The sequence below is a fragment of the Grampus griseus genome (assembly GCF_964374135.1).
Source record: "Grampus griseus genome assembly, chromosome: 1".
Classification (NCBI taxonomy): Eukaryota; Metazoa; Chordata; class Mammalia; order Artiodactyla; family Delphinidae; genus Grampus; species Grampus griseus.
This window is the reverse complement of record NC_139017.1, coordinates 163697923-163721068: the sequence shown is the minus strand read 5'-3', so window position 1 is coordinate 163721068 and position 23146 is coordinate 163697923. Positions and strand designations below refer to the sequence as shown.

Genomic DNA, 23146 nt, shown 5'->3' with positions numbered 1-23146 from the left:
CTTCTCCCGTGCGGGCTCTGACTCCTGGACCACGACCGACTCCAGCGAGACGCTGGAACAGGAACGAGAGCGTCTGGAAGAGCGGGCGAGCCCGGCCACAAGTTCCTTCACGTAGCTAAGACATCGTTGATGCCGGCTCTGAAAAGGGTGACTTCCCCAAAACCCAGAGTATCTCCTAAACCTAATCCTATCTCCCAACGATTTTCCCCGGGAGGGGATGTCTGGTAATCTGGAGACATTTTTGGTTGTCACAACTGGGGGAAAGAAGGGGATGCAGATAAACACCCTACAGCGCACAGGACTGCTCCCCCCCCAAAAAAAACAGAATTATCTGGCCCAAAATGTCAGTAGTGCTTAGGCTGAGAAACCCTACCTTAATGCAAACGGGAAAAAAAGGTCAAGTCTCAGAAGAGGGTCACCGCGCTGGGACCCTCTGGGTCGCCCAAGTAGCCCGCTTCCAGAACCGGGAGGTCCCCGCCTCCCGGGAATGACCCCGCCACTCACGCAGGCGAAGCTATGGCGAGGACGGGGCCAGGCTCTGAGAAAATAAACGGGACTTTAAAACCTCTATTAGTGCTGTGGGGCCGCGAACCCGGACCTGCCTTTTGCACCACACGGGACCCATGCCTGAGATAACTGTGTGAGCGACCCCAGCAATAGAAACTTTACCACCTCACTGAAGACGGATACAGAGCCCCAACAAACGCCTTCTTTCGAAAGCTTAGGAGAAAGCAACTTCCCACACCTACCCTGAAATGCCGGACCCACGTATCACTTCCGACGTTCACATGTGAACTGAGCGCTGCGGAAAGTCCCCACAGCTGGCGCCCGGAGCATGCGCAGAGACGTCGGCGCGGTGGGCGTGGCTCTCTCTGGCCCTCCCTCAGCGAGTCCTACTCTCCCCGCACCGCTCCCTCCGCCCCTTCTCCGCATGCGCCACCGAGCTCCTGGGGCGGTGCTGCTCAATCCGGGTATCCGGCGGCCTGTGGCAGTTTTGTTTTCTTGGCTGGAACTGGGAAAGTGAGGCGGCCCGGCGCGGCGCGACACCGGGCTCTGGACCGACTGCACGCGCGGGGCTGGACGTAAGTGCCAGGCAGGAGTGGGGGAAGGGGAGGAACTGCCGCAGGCCGGATGAGGCCGGGACCTAGGAGTGTCTGCCCGGCTGATGCTGCCTGAGTCGTTGGGTCCACCCTCTGGGAAGCTGCAGGCTCAGGCTGTGTCTTGCTGGCCGCTTCCTGGCCACTTCCTGCTGACTCGTGTTCGGCCGGCGGCGGGAGAGGATGACCGTCTCCGCAGTCCGGCCAGCGCCCTCCCCGACACGTCACAGGATCCCTGAAACTCAGCATGCCCCCCTACTTTAGAGCTGCAGAAACTGACACCCCGGAAGGAGTGTAAGCCGGCTGGTTCCCTGGGCGAGGGAGATGGACGAGCCACAAGAGCTAGAACTAGTTTCCACATCTTCCCAGTCGCAGGCCACTCTCTACACCTCAGATTCCCAAAATCTGGAGGGCGGAGTTTGGGCACGAGTTGTGCGGGTAATAAGCCAAAGAAAAACAGATTCGGGGCGGCGTCATTGGGGTGAACCGAAAACAACATACTGGCTTGCCGTTCCTCCCAGGGAAGAATAAAACGAGTGAATTTTCAAAATTGGACTTGTCCTAAAGGCATATTAGCACTGGGTATAATCACGGTTTTAAATTTAATTTTTATAAGGGAGTTTCCAACTGGATTCATTGCTTTTTTCTAGGATATGTTTTTGAACAACCATGGTTGCTGGCTACAGAGTAGCTTCATGGACAGGTTAAGATTCACTGTAGGAGTTTGGATGTTTGCTTGATTATTAACAATTTACACTTAATGCAGGCTTTTTCATATTCTGAAATAGAGATCCTATGGATGTGTATCAGACCAGGTTTGTATGGCCCAGCTCTAAGGAATGTTTTATGTAAGTGTCGTCTATGGTAACTTATCCATGGTAATATAGCAGTGCGTTTTCTTTCTTTCTTTCCTTTCTTACCTTCCTTCTTTCTTTAATTTCTTCCTTCCTTTCTTTTTTTTTCTTTCTTTTTTTATGGTCTGAATTAATATTGACTTCAATTTTGTGCTTTCTTTTGGCTGGAAAACATGTTAGTGTCAGAGATAGAGCTTACTAAAATGAAATGGGTGTTCTTTACATAGAAATGACGCCAACAGACAGACATGGAGAAGGAAAAAACAATGAAGTGAAGGGACGTGAGGCGGGTGCAGTGTTTAATTTCTTAATCTGAGTGTGAAGAAACATGTTCTATGACAAAATGTGTAAATTGTTAAGAGAAATATTTTTCATCTGAGTCCATGCTTTAACTCAGAACCAAAGTTTTTCACTTGTCTCTGCTATGCTAGTGCTGCTGGACTGTAAATATCTAAGTCACATAATAACTTAGTTTGGAATTAATGATCAGTATAAAATTTTTTCAATATTGGGATGCCCGCTTTTGTTTACATTGCTTAAAATATACCAAAACCATCTTTTAAATTAAAAAAAAAGAAACTTAAATGAGTCCACATTTTGTTTTCCAAAGTTATGTGGAAATTCATCAGAACCTAAATCAAATATTCTGAAGTATATGTAGCCAGATAAAGTATTTGTAACTTCGCTTTTATTAAATTATTCCTAAACTGTTAATTATTTTCTAGAAACATAAGTCAGCTTAGAAGCAAGTCAATAGAAGTACTTTAGTTGGTTTTGTTTGTTTGTTTGTTTTTTCAAGTGACCTGAAAAAAATGTCTGGATTTCTAGAAGGCTTGAGATGCTCAGAATGCATTGATTGGGGGGAAAAGCGCAATACTATTGCTTCCATTGCTGCTGGTATCCTAGTAAGTGTCCTTGATAATTTGGGCCTTCATTATTTTGGTGTGTTTGTTTTTTATGTATTTAAAGCTCTGTGTGATGTCTTTAAGTAAGTGCTATTTATTTTATCTTTGCTACTGAATTTTTAAAAATAAATGTTGATATTTTGTTTTATTTATGAGAGGGTTTAGTTATTCCATCTAAAGAGTTGACATTATGGCTTGAAATTTGATTAGATTATTTTACTTTAACTGCATGAAAAAATTGTATAGTAAGACAGTATATTTTATACACTTACTCATAGCATGGATTATGCTTCCTCTTAATGAGTACATTAAGTTACTAAGAAGTGTTTAAGAAACAGTCAGGTCAAAACCATTCAAGAGATATGATTGCATTTCTCCGTGATCCAGCATTAACTTTCTTCTCAATCTCATTAGAAAATAGAAAGAAAGAACTCATAAAAATATATTGCTTAGAAGTAATTTATAGTATAAAATTCTTATTTACATTACAGATCCTTCAAGGTATCTGATATTTGTTTTGTCCTCTAATGTTGTCATATGCTCTAAACAGTGAATTTTAAACAAACAAAACTCTAAATATATCCTCTTTGCCTAGTCTCTGACAGTTATAATCTATGAAAAATAATTATCCTTTATTTTTCCAAAGTAATGTCAAAATATAAAACTACTATAGAAATTCTCTTAAAAAAAAAAGCTTTGAATTTTAATCTATGAAGAAAATATCTTGAATACATTGAGCTAAGGGTGAAAAAAAACAGTGAAAGAGTACTTGCACTAGCTAGTAAAAAAGTCATTAATGGAGTATGGATCTGTCTGTAACCTGATAAAAATAATTTGATTAGCCTAAAATAGTTATTTTAAAATGATTCCCTGAAGATGGCAATTCTGAGAGCGAACTAGGTCAGGATTGCAAGTGGGGATAGAGAAGGGGGTTACTTTCCAAACCTTCTAAGCTACTTGTCAGTATTTGCTTAATATCATCTTATTGTAAGTTTCTGCTCAGGTGATTAAAAAATATTTGTGCAGTTTTAATGTTTTTTCATTATATGTTTGCCCTTGATAGTGTCCAGAACCAAATGCAATTAAAATAAATTATAATTTGGTATTTAAATTGAATTTAGCATAATCTCTGAAACCATCTGTAGACTGCACTATAGTTCATCAAAAGGGAAAGCAGTACTGCATAGCCATTGTTTATTTCACAACACCAAGAGGCTAGCTAAAATTCTATCAACGATAATTATTCCCTATATTATTTTGAATACTTTTTTTTTTCATTTCCAATAATATCTTCCTGGAGGCTTATAATATATCGGCAACAGGCCACTCCTCCTGTCAGCTGGAGGCTGAATCACTTTTTTCCTTTCTCCTGCCGTGAAATATTGTAACTTCTAGTTCACAAAATTAGATTACAGACTTTAATATGACAACATAAAATAATGACTAAAGTAGACTTAGAAAAGAAGTGTTAATAAATAATAATTGCTGTGGGACTTTAGGGTATGTAATCTTTCATCAGCTATTAAGCCATGTACTAATTATATGCAAGAAACTGCTGGAACATTTAAGAAAATTTTGGACTTTATTAGAAAGGATCTGTTCACTTAGATTCTTTGCTTGATTTCTTGCTTTCTTTGCTGGAAAGCAAGATTCCTTGCATTCTTTTTATCCAGTAAGATATGAAATAACTGTAATTTCTCCTTTTTGTGGTTTGTTTGTTTTAGTTTTTTACAGGCTGGTGGATTATCATAGATGCAGCTGTCATTTATCCCAGTATGGACGAGTTCAACCACTCCTACCATGCCTGTGGTGTTATAGCAACCATAGCCTTCCTAATGTAAGTGTCATTGTTAGTGACATGACTTACAGATTGTCACAAAAGAAAAATGTTTTACATAGAGTTGAGTAGAGTTAAATTTTTTAAGTGTTAACCAAATTAACATATGGGACATGGTTTAAAAGTCCAATCATAGGGCTTCCCTGGTGGCGCAGTGGTTGAGAGTCCGCCTGCCGATGCAGGGGACACGGGTTCGTGCCCCGGTCCAGGAAGATCCCACATGCTGCGGAGTGGCTGGGCCCGTGAGCCATGGCCGCTGAGCCTGCGTGTCCGGAGCCTGTGCTCCGCAACGGGAGAGGCCACAACAGTGAGAGGCCCACGTACCGCAACAACGACAACAAAAAAAGTCAAATCGTAGAGAAGGACTGTTGAAGAAAAGCAGGAGACTTCTTTTCTTCCTTCCACCTCTCCTCTCCCACTTCTGTCTCCCAGCTTCTGTCAGCTATCCTTTTATTTCTAGGCTGTCAGTGTTTATAACTTTACTTTCACGTCAGAAACCATATACTTTGTCTAAGAGTTTGTTTATTCATTCATTCAACAAATATTTATTAAGCTTTTATATTCCCAGGCTCTGCTCTAGGTACAGTAAATACAGTATGTAAAACAGGAAAATCCATGCCTTTATGGAATTTATACCTTAATGAGTGAGGCAGATTGTAACTAAAGAGAAATAAATTAAATATATAGCATGTAAGATAATGATAAGTGCTAGAGAGAAAAAGCAGAGGTGGGGATATGAGATGTCAGCAGAGGGTGCAGAAATTTTAAATAGAGTCAAGGAAGGCCTTATTGGAAGGTGATTTTTAAGTACAGATTTGAAGAAGTGAAGGACCCGGTCATGGAGATACGTAGGAGAGGATCATTCCAGACAGACGGAAGAGCAAGCACAAAGGCTGTATGGCAAGGGGACCAGCATGGCTGGAGTAAAGGGTCAAGGTCATAAAAGCCAGAGAAGACTGCGGAACTGTCCAGACTGAGGAGACTAAAGAGACAGGAGAACAAAATGTCCCTCATGGTTCTGGACCGGATCCTTTTACTATTTAGAGCATTATTGGGACAACCGGGGAACTTGGATGAGGTGTGATGGTTAACTAATGGGAATGGATCATTGTTAATTTCCCGATCTTGATGGTTGTATTGTTCGGTAGAACTGTCTCATTTATAGGAAATACATACAAATTTCTGGGGTTATGGGTCATCGTGTTGGCAAGTTTCAAATGTTTCAGGAAAACAGATTTATTTGAACTATACTTGGGACTTTTCTATAAGTTTGAGATATGTATAAAACCGGTAATACCAGAGAACAAAAAGGTTGTTCATTCGAGGATGTGCCTAGTGGTGAAAACTGACGAGGCAGGGTCATGGCTGTCCCACAGAGAGCTGTGAAGTGTATTCAGGTGGCTCAGCAAGGAAAAAGCAGAGCCAACAGCCACTAGCCCAAGAACATCTGCATTGATTAAAAATATGAAACTTGGTTTAAAATGTATTTATTTTATGTACCAAATAACTTACAAGAGATCACTGAAAATAATTAAGAGTATTTTGATCATTCTTTTTAAAACTTAGATTTGAATGAATAAATTAAGACTTTATGTTGTTGTGAAAAAATTAGGGTTCATGTATTCAGCACCTACTATGTGCCAATCCCTGTGCTAGGCACTGAGACTAAAAGTGAGAAATAAGATAGACACAGCCCCTGTGCCTTTCTAGCAGTAGACACTCACACATACACAGTTAAATGGAGATACACACACACATACACACATATATAGTTTTCTAACTTCTTAACTTGATGTCTTGTGAACAGTTTCCCATGATATTTTAAAATTTTCAGAGGATACTTTTAAAGAAAGCAAGGCTATCTCAATTTAGTATTCTGTGAAAGTCAGCAAAAGACTTCTTATGTCTGGAACGTGTAACAGGGATTGAGAAAACAAGATTTTACCACTTGGACCTCTTCATGTTGAGTATGTCTGATGTGTACAAATGGAAAACTAGATAGGACCAAGCTAAAGATCCTTCCAACCTTAGCAAGATATAATTTTGAGAATTTCACTCTCAAATTTTAACAAGCATCAGAATCACCTGAAGGATTTGTTAAAATTCAGATTGCTGGGGCCCATACCCAGAGTTTCTGCTTCAGTAAATTTGGGGTGGAGCCGGGGAATTTTCTTTCTAAAGAATTCCCCGGTGATGCTGATTCTGCTGGTCTGGGGACTATGGCCACTGCTTTACAGGGTATCTGGTTGAGGGGATTTGCCTAAGGTGTATAAACCCATTACTCAAGACTTATGAAGACTTACCTTAAATTTGCAGAACTCTAGTTTATTGTACCTGGTAATTTGATGTCATGGATAATTTCCTGTTAAGAGTCAGAGACCCTGATCTCTTGGTTTTATTGTATTCACACAGGATTAATGCAGTATCGAATGGACAAGTGCGAGGTGATAGTTACAGTGAAGGTTGCCTGGGTCAAACAGGTAAATAGGTGCAAACAACATCTTACTATACACCCTTAAAAGAGAATTATGCATGGAAGGGCCACTTGTCTGCCTCCTTCAGATCAGAGATAGGTTATAGGTTCCAAGGAGAGGTCATAGGTTCCAAGGCCTAAGGTAAAAGTCGCATTTGATCAAAGATTGCCGAATAGTATTTTTAAATATATGCACAGTTTTGAATATATAACCCTGTGCAATAATATGTGGATATAAATGTATACAGAGTACAGTAAAGAACAGTATATAATAAAGAATGCATGTGCAAAATAGAATTTCTGCTACTTGAGGCTGTACCGGGACTTCCCTAATGGTCCAGTGGTTAAGACTTGGCGCTCCCAATGCAGGGGGCCTGGGTTGGATCCCTGGTCAGGGAACTAGAGCCCACATGCCGCAACTAAAGATCCTGCACGTTGCAACAAAGATCCCACACACAGCAATGCAGATTCCGCGTGCCATAACTAAGACCCAGCGCAGCCAAATTAATTAATTAATTATTATTATTTTTTTAAGAAGCTATACCATATAAATTATTTTCTTCCCTTTTTTGCCAACCTTACTTGATTGAATTAGCATTTTGAAATAGCTTAGAGTCATAGTTTTTTGGTGTGTTTTAAAATACACAACATAAAATTTACCATCTTAACTATTTTTAAGTATACAGTTCAGTAGTAGGTGCATTCATTTTTGTTGTGCAACTCTTTTAATCTTGCAAAACTGAATAGAATAATAGAATTTTAGTGCTTAGATTCACCCAGGCCTGCCCTGCTCAACTAAGGAATTCATATCCCCTGAACCCCATGGCCATGTACCCAAGGTAGGCAGAATACAGGATACGTGTAGCACAGCTTCCTATAGGGTGCAATTTAGTCAGAGATTTGAGGGGACAGATATTTATTGAGCAGTTTAAATGGTGAAATATTATATCCATACAAAAATAAACCTGGATATAGGCAAATTTCAGGTGACTTTTTTTTTCTTTCCCTAATGAAACAGGAGAAACTGCAGTAGTCAGCTCTGGTCTATGCTTTCAGACTCTCCTTTGGTTCACTCTCTTTGTAGATCAACTTAAGTAGAAAAGATACAGAAATACCGGCATACCACAACCTTCTAAACTCTAAACAAAGAGATGAACGTTAGCAGTTAGTGTTGGTAATAATAAGCCAATAATAGCTTGAGCTAAGACTAGATAGAGTATGGCAGTCACATCCATAAATAAAATTTGTTAGCTAGCACAGCTTTGGGGGTCCCGAGCTAGTTGTATTTGTTTCAGTATCTCATCTATGAGTAACAGCTTATTTCAGAACTATTTTATGTTTTGGGTATGAAATCAGAAATTTATAACATTCTATTTGCTGTGCTTTATTGAGCAGGGCAGTGTTTTTATTAAAATGTATTTGTGCTAATTAAACAAACTCATCTCAGTATTCATTTTAGGCCATCTAATGACTCCATTTATTTCATATCAAATCTTCAGAAATATTGTATAACGTGATTTATAAGTTGGTTGTCTTTCTCTGTTAACATAATTTTAATGCAGCTTAGTCCTAAGTGCCAGCCACACTAAATTTGAATTTGCTTTGCTGCCTGACTTGCCTGAAAGGGAAATACGGTAGTGTTTAGGTTCACATATCACTGAATATGAATTTTTTGTTAAGTATGCCTATGTTATTGTTTGAAAGTTCTCTTGGAGGGCTTTAAACTTTGGAGCACAATTGCTAAAAATACTTGGAGAATGAGCTTCTAAATATGGTGGAACATATTTCATGAGATTTATATAGGAAGGGAGAGTAAAGTTTTTCTCAGTGTCATAGTTGGGGAAAGTAAGCATAGGCGCTTAGAATATACAGACCAACCAACCAACAGGAAAAGAGCCAACGTGCACACTGATGATACTCAGCACATTTTTCACTGTTCTTGCTTTAGACTTTAATGGCAACTACACATTTTTTTCCCTCTGTGGGTTTTTGTCTTCTCTTTGAAAAGTTAATTGAACTGACTGCTGCCATTTGAGAAACAATTCTGGTAAAATATTATTTTCCTTAAGGTGCTCGCATTTGGCTGTTCATTGGTTTCATGTTGGCCTTCGGCTCTCTGATCGCATCTATGTGGATTCTTTTTGGAGGATATGTTGCTAAAGGTAAGAGAAAACGCAGTTTTTATTTTACTTCAATGGAATACTGAAATTTTGTGTTAAAGTTGGTTTTTTTTAGAATAAAGCTTTCTTCATACTAACAAGGCATTTGTGCCTGGGAACTCTCCTCCCCCTATCTGTATTTGTTTTGTTTGTTTGCTATGTTTTTAGTGTGCCTTTCTTCTGTATTTTCTAATCTAGAGCCTGGAAGGAATGGGACACAACTCTATACCTTGTTTCTCTTTGGCTTCCAAAAACCTCAAAAGCAGAGCACATATGTTGTCCAGCTACTTGGCAAGTTTTGACTTGCTGAATAATATCCAGGCAAAGCTCTAACATCCTAGAATTGAAATTTATTGAGCTAAAGCTCCCTGATAATATGATAGCATCTTCTTTTAGACAGAAAAGCAAATTAACATTTAAGGTGTATCTGCTATATAAGGCCAGTTTAAGGCAAGCTAGGAAAAGACCTGCTTTTGGGTCCCTGGCTGAAATTTTGCCTTGAGGGACCCCAGAAAAACATGAAATCCATTTAATGTTCTGAGTAAAATTGATGATGCTTATCATAGTAAAAATATAATATTAATGATTTGCCAAACTAGACCAGCAGAGATCTAAGCTAGCTCATATTTTAACATTTTATTTCTTTGAATAAAATGTAATTCTTGGATTGAAATCATTGGTTTCCTGATTTTTTTTTTTTTTTTTTTTTTTTTTGCGGTACGCGGGCCTCTCACTGCCGTGGCCTCTCCCGTTGCGGAGCACAGGCTCCGGACGCGCAGGCTCAGCGGCCATGGCTCACGGGCCCAGCCGCTCCGCAGCATGTGGGATCTTCCCGGACCGGGGCACAAACCCGTGTCCCCTGCATCAGCAGGCGGACTCTCAACCACTGCGCCACCAGGGAAGCCTGGTTTCCTGATATTTATTAAAATTGTTTTAATCTTACAGATAGGAATGATAGGCAATTTTAAATATTTATATTTTTTTCTTTTATTTATATAATTTATTATAAAACCATGTTACTAAAAATGTAGAAAAGAAAGAAAAAAACTATAATAATCTTTCTACTCTTAAATGTTTTGGTATATTTCCTTTGGTATCTTGCGTTTTTTAAGTAGTTATAATCATAGTATAAATATAATGTTGAACCTAGCCTTTTGCATTTAACATGATATCATAAATAGTTTTCTTGCTGCTATAAAATCTATCACCATCATATTTTAGAAACAAAAATGTTACTTTTTTATCATGTGAAGTGCATAATTCTTTCTCATTGTAGAAAATTGAGAATATAAAAGAGCTCAGGGTTTCCCTGGTGGCACAGTGGTTGAGAGTCCGCCTGCCGATGCAGGGGACGTGGGTTCGTGCCCCAATCCGGGAGGATCCCGCGTGAGAGTCCCGCGTACTGCCAAAAAAAAAAAAAAAAAAGCTCAAAGAGGAAACTAAAATTACTGATAATTCTTCTTTCCTAGATACAACTATTAATACAGAGCCCCTTTTTGTAGGAATGTGTTCATCTCATAGACTTTTAAGTTATTTTCCTAAAGGCTTCTGAAGCCAGGTTATGCTTTGAGAATTATTAGCAGCAGATCTGGAATTTTATAAAGTTGCCTTTATATAGGATCTTTATGAGTCATTCTAGTGTCAATAGTTGTTTAATGTGGAATATTTAATGTGGCCTTCTAGTAGAGAAGGCCTGTACAAACCAGTGGCTATGGTAATCAGATTAATTTAAAACTATTATGACAAAAAGTTGCTATTCATCTATTCATCATGCCTCAGTTTGTCAATTAGGCAGTGATGATTAACAGTTCCAATAGTAGAAATTTATGAGAATTTCAACTCAGTCGAGGATAAAATGGGGACAAAATTGTCCTCTGGCAGTCTGCCCATCTTAGTTAGGGGCAGCTTTCTCCATCCAGGTGTTTAAGCCCAAAACCTGGGTGGTTAAGGCCTGTCAAGGATGACACCTCTTTCTCTCACATCCCACACACCCCAGTCCATCAGCAAATCCTGTTGATTCTGCTATTTAAAAAAGTGATCTTGCATCTGACCACTTTTTACCTTCTCCATGGCTCCCACCCTGGTTCAATCCATTATAGTCTGTGGCCTGATTTCTTAAAATAGCCGCCTCACTGGTTTCTGTTTCTCCCCTTCCTCCCTTTAGTCTACTGTCAGCACAGCAACCAGCAGGATCCTATTGAAATGTGTCAGCTCAGGTCACTTTTCTGCTCAAAACCCTCCAATGGCTTTTCCTCTCACCCAGAGTGAAAATCAAAGTCCTCACCATTACTGCAAGGCTCTAGAGGATCTGCACCTCCCAGGCTGCCTGCCCCTCATACTTCTCTGATCTGTCTCCTGCTTTTCTCTCTTTGGCCCACGTGACCATTCCTCTAATGTACCAGACCACTCCCACCCCAGGGCTTTTGCACTTGTTGTTCTGCTGCTTCTGCATGGCTCCTGCCCCCACTTCCTTCTTCGTGTCCTTATGCCAGTGTCACCTTCTCATGTGGTTTTTCTGGCCACCTGTATAAAATATCATCATTCACTACATTTCCTATACCTTTCCTGCTTTTTCTCCTTATTTATTCTTGGTATTCTCTAGCTCCGTGAAGGCAGACACTTTGCCTGTTTTATGTACTGCAGTATCCTCAGCACGTTGAACAGTGCTGGCACGTAATATGTACTCAGTATTTGTTAAATAAATGAAGGAGGCTACCAGCGCTACACTCTGTTGTATGTATTATGTCATTTAATGCCCACACCAACCATAGTTACCAGAAAAATCAATTATGTTAGGCAGGAAAACATATTCACCAGTTTATCAGAAACAATGTGTTGAGATCATAAACCTCTAAATGTTACAATTACTTTTACAGAAAAAGCCATAGTATACCCTGGAATTGCTGTCTTTTTCCAAAATGCCTTCATCTTTTTTGGGTAAGTTTGTTTTGCATTCTTCATCCTATCTTTTTTTAAAATTATGGTTTATTTTATGTCATTTACTATATTTAGGTGCTTAATTTCCCCGTCTAATGCCCCTTCCCCATGTTAGTGTCATAAAATACGAAGAAAGAGACTGAGAAAGATATCTACGTGGGTTGGCTTGCTGCCCACCTTGGGAACATACATCGATTTTTTGAATCGCCACCACCTCCCCTTTAACGAAGAACTGTGATTTTTGTAGATTTAGTTATGTAACACTGGCACTGTTCATTTAAAATCTGTATCTCTAACAGCTGCTTTTAATGAAAGCCTGCTTAAAATCATTTCTTCTTAAAATTTTGTTTCTGAATGCATTTTATGGTTCTTACTATCCTTGGTGTCACAAGAATTTGTGACATTTGAGGGGTAGAGGAAAAGCCCTGACCTTTTTTTATCCTTCTGATGCAATGACAAATTAAAAGATTGCTAAGACCTTAATACTTTCATCACTAGTCTTTTCTAATGTTCATTCTTTCCTGGACACTTAGGGCCTGCTCTTTCCCCTATCCCTGGCCTCCCACTCAACCCCTCCCCCCCAAAACAACAACAACAACAAAAACTTCTCTTTATCCTGTGTATCAGGAGCTCTTAACTTCCTTTCCGTGGGTAGGCTTCTAAAGATTGGAAACCGCCAGGTACTTCTGTATGCAAGACATTGGTTTTTCTGCTTGTTTCTGGGAAGAGAGTCTGTGGCTTTCATCAGATTTTCAAAGATGTCCTTAATCCAAAAAAGGTTTTAAAAAAAACCTTTATATTCTGTATCTTCTTTATATGCTGTATATTCTAGGACAGTCTATTCTAGGACTTTTCCTTCCCTGTCCCTTCCCACCCACCTCCTAAAAGGAAATAGATGCCCCATATCTACTTGAACCACTCATGAAATGCTAACAGTTGCCCTTTAATAATAGTCAGCAGTTGGTATTCACACTTTTTCCATTCTACCACAAAGCATTTTTGCAATTTTATAAAATCAGTTTAGAAATAAGAAAAATGTGAACTTACATGTGGCAAGATCCACAGCCTCTTTGGGTCATAACTTGCATCTTGAAACTAGTGGAAAAAACCCAAAGGGTTTTTTAAAAATGTTAGGCCAGGGCTTCCCTGGTGGCGCAGTGGTTGGGAGTCCGCCTGCCAATGCAGGGGACACGGGTTCGTGCCCCGGTCCGGGAAGATCCCGCATGCCGCGGAGCGGCTGGGCCCCTGAGCCATGGCTATTGAGCCTGCGCGTCCAGAGCCTGTGCTCCACAACGGGAGAGGCCACAGCAGTGAGAGGCCCGCTAACCACAAAAAAAAAAAAAAAAAAAAGGCCATTGATTTTTGTGCAGAAAATAATAATGACCAAGGTTTATTGAGCACTTTTTATGGGCGAGGCATCATCTTAGTGTTACATGTGTGCTCTCAGTTAATCCCCAACACAACTCGGAAGGTGGCTCCATTATTATCACCATTTTATATGTGAGAAACAGGCACAGAGCTCATGTTTGAGATCAAGTGGCTGAAATTCAGGCTATCTGACTTCAAAGTTCAGTCTCCAGCTACTATGAGGGTGAAATTTGAAATTTGGAATGAATTTAATTGACATTTTCTCCTTTTGCTGAATCTTCAACCAGTTGCTTAGTATAACACTGTACTTGAAAAATACAAAGTGAACAAACCTCACTCCGCAGGTTATGCAAATTTGGTAAATATGGGTAAGTTTGTTATTTTATAGGGTAATGTAGCATGTGTTTATGAGAGGGACAGTGTTGATATTTATGATTTCTTTTCCTTTCAAGCTGCAATGCTAAGGCTTGGGCCTCTTTAAAGAAGGACCAGGCACCCTGAGCTCACTACTCCAGTATCTCCACAGGGTTAGAGGTGCTCGGGGGAATTCAGTGCCCCACAACTTCAGCCAAAGGAAGGCAGTGTAACAGGGTCAGAGGCAGGGGTTAGAAAAGCTTCAGGATGGAGTGGTAGGGAGGGGGAGGGGATTTACGAGAACCAGCCAAGGAAGGGCAGAGGTAGAGGATAAAGTAAGTTCCACCTTGAGATGCTGGTTTTGGCAGAGAAGTTACTCTGTCACAGCAGGGAGGAACCAGAGGATTGAGAGAAGATTTGTGGGAAACTTGTATCTTTTCCAATGAGGGAAGAAACATGTTAAGGTCATATAGTAGTTAGCACATTTCACAAAACCTTGGAAACCGATCAATGACTTGTCATTGTCTCAAATTAGTTATAATAAATTACTTTTCTATGCAACGAGTTTGGTTAATTTCTCATTTGCTACTATTCTATCTATTAAGTCTAAAAACTAATTTGGTTTTGTGAAAATACTGTAAGCAAATCGAAATTAAATTCAACTAATAGACACTATTGTTAGAATAGTTGTAGCAGATTGCCTACCATTTTGATTTATAACAGAACAATTCTCAGCAACACTTAGAAATTACTGTTTCAGAAACAGATGTCAGTACCAAAGGTGACCATCTGACAATGTAGGAGGGACTGGCTCTTGCCCAAGAAACTATTGAGATTATAGTTTACATCTGGTGACTAGTGTGCTGAAGTTACCACATCTCTTTTAAGCTCTCTGGAGAGTAGGGTCCCTAATACCCAACTTTGGTTTTTCTTTTTTTGCAGCAGTAGGTTTGATATTACCTGGAAGAGCAGAGATCAAATCACTTTTTGGAGGTTTATGAAATCCTTTATAAAGACAAATTCATATACCTTCCAAGAGAGGGTATAGATGAATTTCTGGTTGCACTTTTTTTTTTTTTTCCTGGTTGCATTTTTGTTTTCATCAAAAAACACTCAGGTGTTTACCTTTATAAAGGCCTATGAAACCTGTTTTTTTTAAATTTTTTGACCGTGCTGCTAGGCTTGTGGGATCTTAGTTCCCCCACCAGGGATCGAACCTGGGCCCCCTGCAGTGGTAGCGCAGAGTCCTAACCACTGGAGCGCCAGGGAATTCCCTATGAAACCTGTTTTAAATCAACCATTTTGGTTGAGGGTTTAACCTTGAGTATACACTGGAGATTGGAAAACAGATATGAAAACCAGCAGATGTCATTGAAGCGTCCACTCCTCTCTTCATTTCTCCCTTGCACTTACTGCCCACATCCAAGCCCTGATGATGAGTCTGCTTCTGAATTGTCTTAAACCTGTTCTCTTTTTGTCTATTTCCATTGTTATGTTTGGTCGTCCTTATCCCTTCCTGAGCACTTCACATCCTTGACTGATACCTCTCTTGGATCCAGTTTTCCTATGTCAGGTTTCCTTCTAAAACAAAGCTCTAAGCTTGTCATGTCCTGTTTTAAAATTTTTCAAAACTCGGAGCTGTCTACAGAAGAGGTCACCACTAATGACCATCCAACCAAATTCTGCCCACAATTCTGTTTTACTTAACCTATACAGTATTTTTTGTTTTATTGAGCTGACATTTAAATATCAAGAGATTTCATCAAAAATTGGAATTTGGGGCCTTTCTTGAAAAACTAGAGGATCTGACAACGCTGGGCCCTGCTCAGCAACAATCCACTGGAGTTAAAGTTGTTTCTTTTAATGGGGGACGCATCTCTGCATAATCCCATCTCATGCATTGCCTGGGCCCGAGTACCAGCTGCCCCTTTAGTAGATCACAGGCTGGTGCCTGCCCCCTTGACTCATCTAAGGCACCAAAGGCGCCTGTGGGCAATTTGCCACCCTGGTCAGTTGGCTTACCAAATCCGGCCACTGCTGTTCCTCATCCTCCTTGATTCTTAAACTATACTCGCCATATTGGACTCTCCGCTGCTTTACTACACCACAGATATTTATATTGAGATATATATATATGTGTGTGTGTATACATATGCATATAGTTCCACTCTGCCCTCTTAAACTGAAGCCTTGAAGACAACTATAGATACTTCCCAAACTAAAACCTAGAGTGTAAGCTCTGTGAGGGCATTTCCTGACACATCCATCTCCTGGGCTTGTCCTGAGGCCCCATGGTCTTGTATTCCTCTTTGCCTTTTGATCTACTTTTCCTTTTCCTCTCCCTGAAACATCTTCCTTCATCATCCCACTAGCTCCTGTTCCTCCCAACCTCCCATTCAAACTCCTGCTTATCCTTCAAAACTCATCTAATATTACTTCCTCTGTAAATCCTTTTCTAACATATTCAGGCAAAATAAATTCCCATATGTTCTCTGCTCCCTTAACATGTGGTATATATGTGTCTCCCCACCCCCACCCCCTATACTACCACATTGTGTCATCAAGAACATGAGCAACTTGAAAGCAGGGACTGTATCTTTACTTTTATAGCCCTAGCTTCTAGCACCTAGCACCTCGACTTAAAAAAGCTTGTTGGCCGGGGGAAAATGGCAGCAGCCGTGTGGCTGACAGGGTCTTGGTGCTCTGGCCGGGTGTCAGGCCTTTGCCTCTGAGGTGGGAGAGCCGAGTTCAGGACATTGGTCCACCAGAGATCTCCCAGCTCCACATAATATCAAACGGTGAGAGGTTTCCCAGAGATCTCCATCTCAACGCTAAGACCCAGCTCCACTCAAGGACCAGCAAGCTACAGTGCTGAACATTCCATGGCAAACAACTAGCAAGACAGGAACACAAACCCACCCATTAGTAGAGAGGCTGCCTAAAATCATAATAAGGTCACAGACACCCCAAAACACACCACTGGACGTGGTGCTGCCCACCAGAAAGACAAGATCCAGCCTCATCCACCAGAACACAGGCACCAGTCCCCTCCACCAGGAAGCCTACACAACCACTGAACCAACCTTAGCCACTGGGGGCAGAGACCAAAAACAACAGGAACTACAAACCTGCAGCCTGCAAAAAGGAGACCCCAAACACAGTAAGTTAAACAAAATGAGAAGACAGAGAAACACACAGCAAATGAAGGAGCAAGGTAAAAACCCATAAGACCAAACAAATGAAGAGGAAATAGTCAGTCTACCTGAAAAAGTATTCAGAGCAATGATAGTAAAGATGATCCAAAATCTTGGAAATACAATGGAGAAAATACAAGAAATGTTTAACAAGGACCTAGAAGAACTAAAGAGCAAACAAACAGTGATGAACAACACAAGAAATGAAATTAAAAATACTCTAGAAGGAATCAGTAGAATAACTGAGGCAGAAGAATGGTTAAGTGACCTGGAAGATAAAATAGTGGAAATAACTACCACAGAGCAGAATAAAGAAAAAAGAATGAAAAGAATTGAAGACAGTCTCAGAGACCTCTGGGACAACATTAAACACACCAACATTCAAATTACGGAGGTCCCAGAAGAAGAAAAGAAAAAGAAAGAGACTGAGAAAATATTTGAAGAGATTATAGTTGAAAACTTCCCTAGTATGGGAAAGGAAATAGTTAAGTCCAGGAAGCACAGAGAGTCCCATACAGGATAAATCCAAGGAGAAACACACTGACACATAGTAATCAAATATCAAAAATTAAATACAAAGAAAAAATACTAAAAGCAGCAAGGGAAGAATAACATACAAGGGAATCCCCATAAGGTTAACAGCTGATCTTTCAGCAGAAACTCTGCAAGCCAGAAGGGAGTGGCAGGACATATTTAAAGTGATGAAAGGGAAAAAACTACAACCAAGATTACTCTACCCAGCAAGGATCTCATTCAGATTCGACGGAGAAATTAAAACCTTTACAGACAAGCAAAAGCTAAGAGAATTCAGCACCACCAAACCAGCTTTACAACAAATGCTAAAGGATCTTCTCTAGGCAGGAAACACAAGAGAAGGAAAAGACCTACAATAACAAACCCAAATCAATTAAGAAAATGGTAATAGGAACATACATATCGATAACTACCTTAAATGTAAATGGATTAAAAGCTCCAGCCAAAAGACATAGACTGGCTGAATGGATAACAAAAACAAGACCCGTATATATGCTGTCTACAAGAGACCCACTTCAGACCTAGGGACACATACAGATTGAAAGTGAGGGGATGGAAAAAGATACTCCATGCAAATGGAAATCAAAAGAAAGCTGGAGTAGCAATTCTCATACTAGACAAAATAGACTTTAAAGACAATTACAAGAGACAAAGAAGGACACTACATAATGACCAAGGGATCAATCCAAGAAGAAGATGTAACAATTGTAAATATTTATGCACCCAACATAGGAGCACCTCAATACATAAGGCAAATGCTAACAGCCATAAAAGGGGAAATCGACAGTAACACAATCATAGTAGGGAACTTTAACACCCCACTTTCACCAATGGACAGATCATCCAAAATGAAAATAAATAAGGAAACACAAGATTTAAATGATACTTTAAACAAGATGGATTTAATTGATATTTATAGGATATTACATCCAAGAACAACAGAATACACTTTTCTCAAGTGCTTATGGAATATTCTCCAGGATAGACCATGTCTTGGGTCACAAATCAAGCCTTGGTAAATTTAAGAAAATTGAAATTGTATCAAGTATCTTTTCTGACCACAACGCTATGAGACTAGATATCAATTACAGGAAAAAATCTATAAAAAATACAAACACATGGAGTGTAAGCAGTACACTACTAAATAACCAAGAGATCTCTGAAGAAATCAAAGAGGAAATCAAAAAATACCTAGAAACAAATGACAATGAAAACACGACAACCTGGGCTTCCCTGGTGGCGCAGTGGTTGAGAGTCCGCCTGCGGATGCAGGGGACACGGGTTCGTGCCCTGGTCCGGGAAGATCCCACATGCAGCGGAGTGGCTGGGCCCGTGAGCCATGGCTGCTGAGCCTGCACATCCGGAGCCTGTGCTCCGCAGCAGGAGAGGCCACAACAGTGAGAGGCCCACGTACCGCAAAAAAACAAACAAACAGAAAAACATGACAACCCAAAACTTATGGGATGCAGCAAAAGCAGTTCTAAGAGGGAAGTTTATAGTAACACAATCCTACCTCAAGAAACAAGAAACATCTCAATTAAACAACCTAACCTTATACTTAAAGCAATTAGAGAAAGAAGAACAAAAAACCCCCAAAGTTAGCAGAATGAAAGAAATCATAAAGATCAGATCAGAAATAAATGAAAAAGAAATGAAGGAAACAATAGCAAAGATCAATGAAACTAAAAGCTGGTTCTTTGAGAAGATACACAAAATTGATAAACCATTAGCCAGACTCATCAAGAAAAAAAGGGAAAAGACAAATCAATAGAATTAGAAATGAAAAAGGAGAAGTAACAACTGACACTGCAGAAATACACAGGATCATGAGCGATTACTACAAGCAACTCTATGCCAATAAAATGAACAACCTGGAAGAAATGGACAAATTCTTAGAAAAGCACAACCTTCCGATACTGAACCAGGAAGAAATAGAAAATATAAACAGACCAATCACAAACACTAAAATTGAAATTGTGATTTAAAATCTTCCAACAAACAAAAACCCAGGACCAGATGGCTTCACAGGCGAATTCTATCAAACATTTAGAGAAGAGCTAACACCTATCCTTCTCAAACTCTTCCAAAATATAGCAGAGGGAGGAACACTCCCAAACTCATTTTATGAGGCCACTATCACCCTGATACCAAAACCAGACAAAGATGTCACAAAGAAAGAAAACTACAGGCCAGTATCACTGATGAACATAGATGCAAAAATCCTCAAAAAAATATTTCTCCATAGAAGATATACAGACTGTCAATAAACACATGAAAGGATGCTGAACATGACTAATTATCAGAGAAATGCAAATCAAAACTACAATGAGGTATCACCTCACACCAGTCAGAATGGCCATCATCACAAAATCTACAAACAATGTTGGAGAGGGTGTGGAGAAAAGGGAATCCTCTTGCACTGTTGGTGGGAATGTAAATTGATACAGCCACTATAGAGAACAGTATGGAGGTTCCTTAAAAAACTAAAAATAGAACTACCATATGACCCAGCAATTCCGCTACTGGGCATATACCCTGAGAAACCATAATTCAAAAAGATACATGTACAATAATGTTCATTGCAGCACTATTTGCAATAGCCAGGACATGGAAGCAACCTAAGTGTCCATCAACAGATGAATGGATAAAGAAGATGTGGCACATATTACAATGGAATATTACTCAGCCATAAAATGAAACGAAATTGAGTTGTTTGTAGTGAGGTGGATGGACCTAGAGACTGTCATACAGAGTGAAGTAAGTCAGAAAGAGAAAGACAAATACCGTATGCTAACATATATATACATGGAATCTAAAAAAAAAAAAAAAATGGTTCTGAAGAACCTAGGGGCAGGACAGGAATAAAGACTCAGATGTAGAGAATGGACTTGAGGATCTGGAGAGGGGGAAGGGTAAGTTGGGACAAAGTGAGAGAGTGGCATGGACATATATACACTACCAAATGTGAAACAGATAGCTAGTGGGAAGCAACCACATAGCACAGGGAGATCAGCTCGGTGCTTTGTGATGACCTAGAGGGGTGGGATAGGGAGGGTGGGAGGGAGACGCAAGAGGGAGGAGATATGGGGATATATGTATATGTATAGCTGATTCACTTTTTTTATAAAGCAGAAACTAACACACCATTGTAAAGCAATTATACTCCAATAAAGATGTTAAAAGAAAAAAAGGCTTGTTGAATGAATTAGATAAAATCAGACATATAATGGTTACATGCTAAACATTGGTTAACTTTTTAGGAGGGACATATGTCTCCACACTTAGAAGTTAAGGATGCAGGGAAGCTAGTGGTAAATAGCACAGCTGAGCACAGTGAAAGAATTTACTACCTTAGAATGATCAGTTTCTGTTCTGATACATCCCATGAGTTTTTTCCATACAACTCATCAATTATTCTTTATTGTTAGTTTCCCACGATTCTAAATCTCACACAGTCTTTCTTTTACCAAACTCAGCTAGTCATATGATGTTTCTTATTTTATTCACAGAGGACTCATTTTTAAGTTTGGCCGCACTGAAGACTTGTGGCAGTGAAAACATCTGATTTATTACTGCAGAGAAGTCCTGCATGGGTTTGGTTTTTATTTTCACTGCTCACTCCCAGTCTTTTGTAATGCCATTTTCTAAACTTCTTTCTGAGTGTAGTCTCAACTTAAATTTGTATAATACTAAAATCATGAGAACTCCCTATTTAAACAACAGCAGCAAAATCTATTGTGGTATGCATTTGATTAACTTGTAAAATGTTAAAAATATTTCATATGAGAAATTTTTATTATGTTTTATCATGGTATAATTTGTAAAAATAAAAATAAATCACAAAAGAAATTATGGAAGCATCTTATATGAGTATTTGTCATATCCAAGGTGCAAAACTGCAGTTAAAGTTCTCTGAAGATTTAATGTGTTTATTTAAATGTGGCCTCTTCTGTGTCAAATGTTAAATGAAATATAAACATATTGTTGTTTTTAAAAAACTATACAGTGGTCAGAATTATTTCTCAGTATACTTTATGTTTGGTTTATATGGTTTTGCCAAAAATTCTGTAAATATTTCAGTGTAAGTAACCATTGAGCATCTCCCAAGGGATGAGTGAACATGTTGAAAGAGAGTAGCCCCACAATCCTGCCTCCAGTCTCCTCAAAAGTGTCCCTTCAGTGGTAGTGATGGGGGGGGGGAAGGGGGTGAGTAATAACTCAGCTGTGATACCTGGTCCTGGTGGGACGCTGACAATCACTCCACAGCCACCATGGAAGGAAAGAGGAAGAGGATAGGGACTTGACACTGGTCTTTACTCACATGACTAATTCTGTTGTCGGTTTGATAATAAATTGGTTTCCGTTTCATTGCATCTCTGTACTGAACCACTAAGCTCAAGATAGACCAGCAGGGTCAATTATAATGACAAATGTTAACTACTGGGAATTCTTAGTCTGTTCCTCTTTGGAATTCTGTTATCCCCCAGGCTCCCCACTTTGGCAAAATGGGAATTTTTTTTTTCTTTAATAAACTAGCTAACTGTGGGATACATATTCTTCAGAACTAAAGCTTGAAATGTTTTCTTTCATAAAACTTGCTACAATTAGCCATTCATTAAATGCCAAATATCACTTAGATTTAAATTGTGGTCCTTTTATTTAGTATTTATTTATTTTTGTTTGTTTATTATTTATATTTTTAATTTATTATTTTTAATTTATTATTTAATTTAGTTTATTATTTATTTAATTAATTTAATTTATTTATTTATTTAGCTGCATCTTCGTTGCGGCACGCGGGATCTTCATTGCAGTGCGCGAGCTCTCTAGTCAAGGCATGCGAGCTCAGTAGTTGTGGTGCACGGGCTTAGTTACCCCGTGGCATGTGGGATCTTCCCTGACCAGGGATCGAACCCTCGTCCCCCGCATTGGAAGGCGGATTCTTTACCACTGGACCACCAGGGAAGTCCCAGTGGTCCCCTTTCTATGTCAGCCATCGTTTTCTCCCAGTGTGTACAATTTGAATGTTGCCTGGTCATCAACTATTCAAAGAAACGGCTGTGTTGTTCTCATCTCACAGCCAATCACTCCTGGTGAAGTTTTAGATCCACAGGATGTGAGAAGTGGAGGCGATCTTAGGGGTTGAAGTTCACCTTCTCTTCTTACAGATAAGGGAACCCGGACCGTGGCAATTTAAATGATTTCCTCAAGGTCATAGAACTAGTTTTTAAATCTTGAGGCAGTGTATCTCCACCTTTGACCACGAATGTCTTCCCCACAGTTAAATTCAGGATATGCTCAGGGAGTAGGAACTCCTTGTAAAACCACTGCAATAAAAGCACAGTGTCTGCAAGGGCTAAATCTAAGTGAGTTCTTAGTTTTCCCCTGTTTTATATCATCTGCTTTGCTGATGTAGATGAGTTAACTGATAGCT

General features: G+C 39.7%; 1 protein-coding gene across 3 annotated transcripts; it reads left to right on the top strand.

The window, feature by feature from the left end:
* The first annotated feature begins 934 nt into the window (after nucleotides 1–934).
* TMEM50A (transmembrane protein 50A) lies at nucleotides 935–21701 on the top strand. Of its 3 annotated transcripts, none has more exons than XM_082675523.1 (7): nucleotides 935–1082; nucleotides 2751–2856; nucleotides 4581–4693; nucleotides 7106–7173; nucleotides 9236–9328; nucleotides 12202–12262; nucleotides 21222–21701. In XM_082675523.1, the coding sequence occupies exons 2-7, from the start codon at nucleotides 2764–2766 to the stop codon at nucleotides 21265–21267; spliced, it is 474 nt and encodes a 157-aa protein (XP_082531649.1). In that variant the 5' UTR covers nucleotides 935–1082; nucleotides 2751–2763; the 3' UTR covers nucleotides 21268–21701. The 3 variants fall into 3 exon arrangements, with proteins under 3 accessions (XP_082531649.1, XP_082531648.1, XP_082531650.1); XM_082675522.1 differs by lacking the exon at nucleotides 935–1082 and adding an exon at nucleotides 1133–1391; XM_082675524.1 differs by lacking the exon at nucleotides 935–1082 and adding an exon at nucleotides 1562–1679.
* Nucleotides 21702–23146: the final 1445 nt, after the last annotated feature.

Excerpts from the sequence above, each read along its gene's own strand:
- TMEM50A (XM_082675522.1), top strand. The coding sequence starts at position 1,345 with ATGCCCCCCTACTTTAGAGCTGCAGAAACTGACACCCCGGAAGGAGT. Across the intron at positions 9,329-12,201 it reads TGGAGGATATGTTGCTAAAG|AAAAAGCCATAGTATACCCT; the intron begins GTAAGAGAAAAC and ends TTACTTTTACAG. Across the intron at positions 12,263-21,221 it reads AATGCCTTCATCTTTTTTGG|AGGACTCATTTTTAAGTTTG; the intron begins GTAAGTTTGTTT and ends TTTTATTCACAG.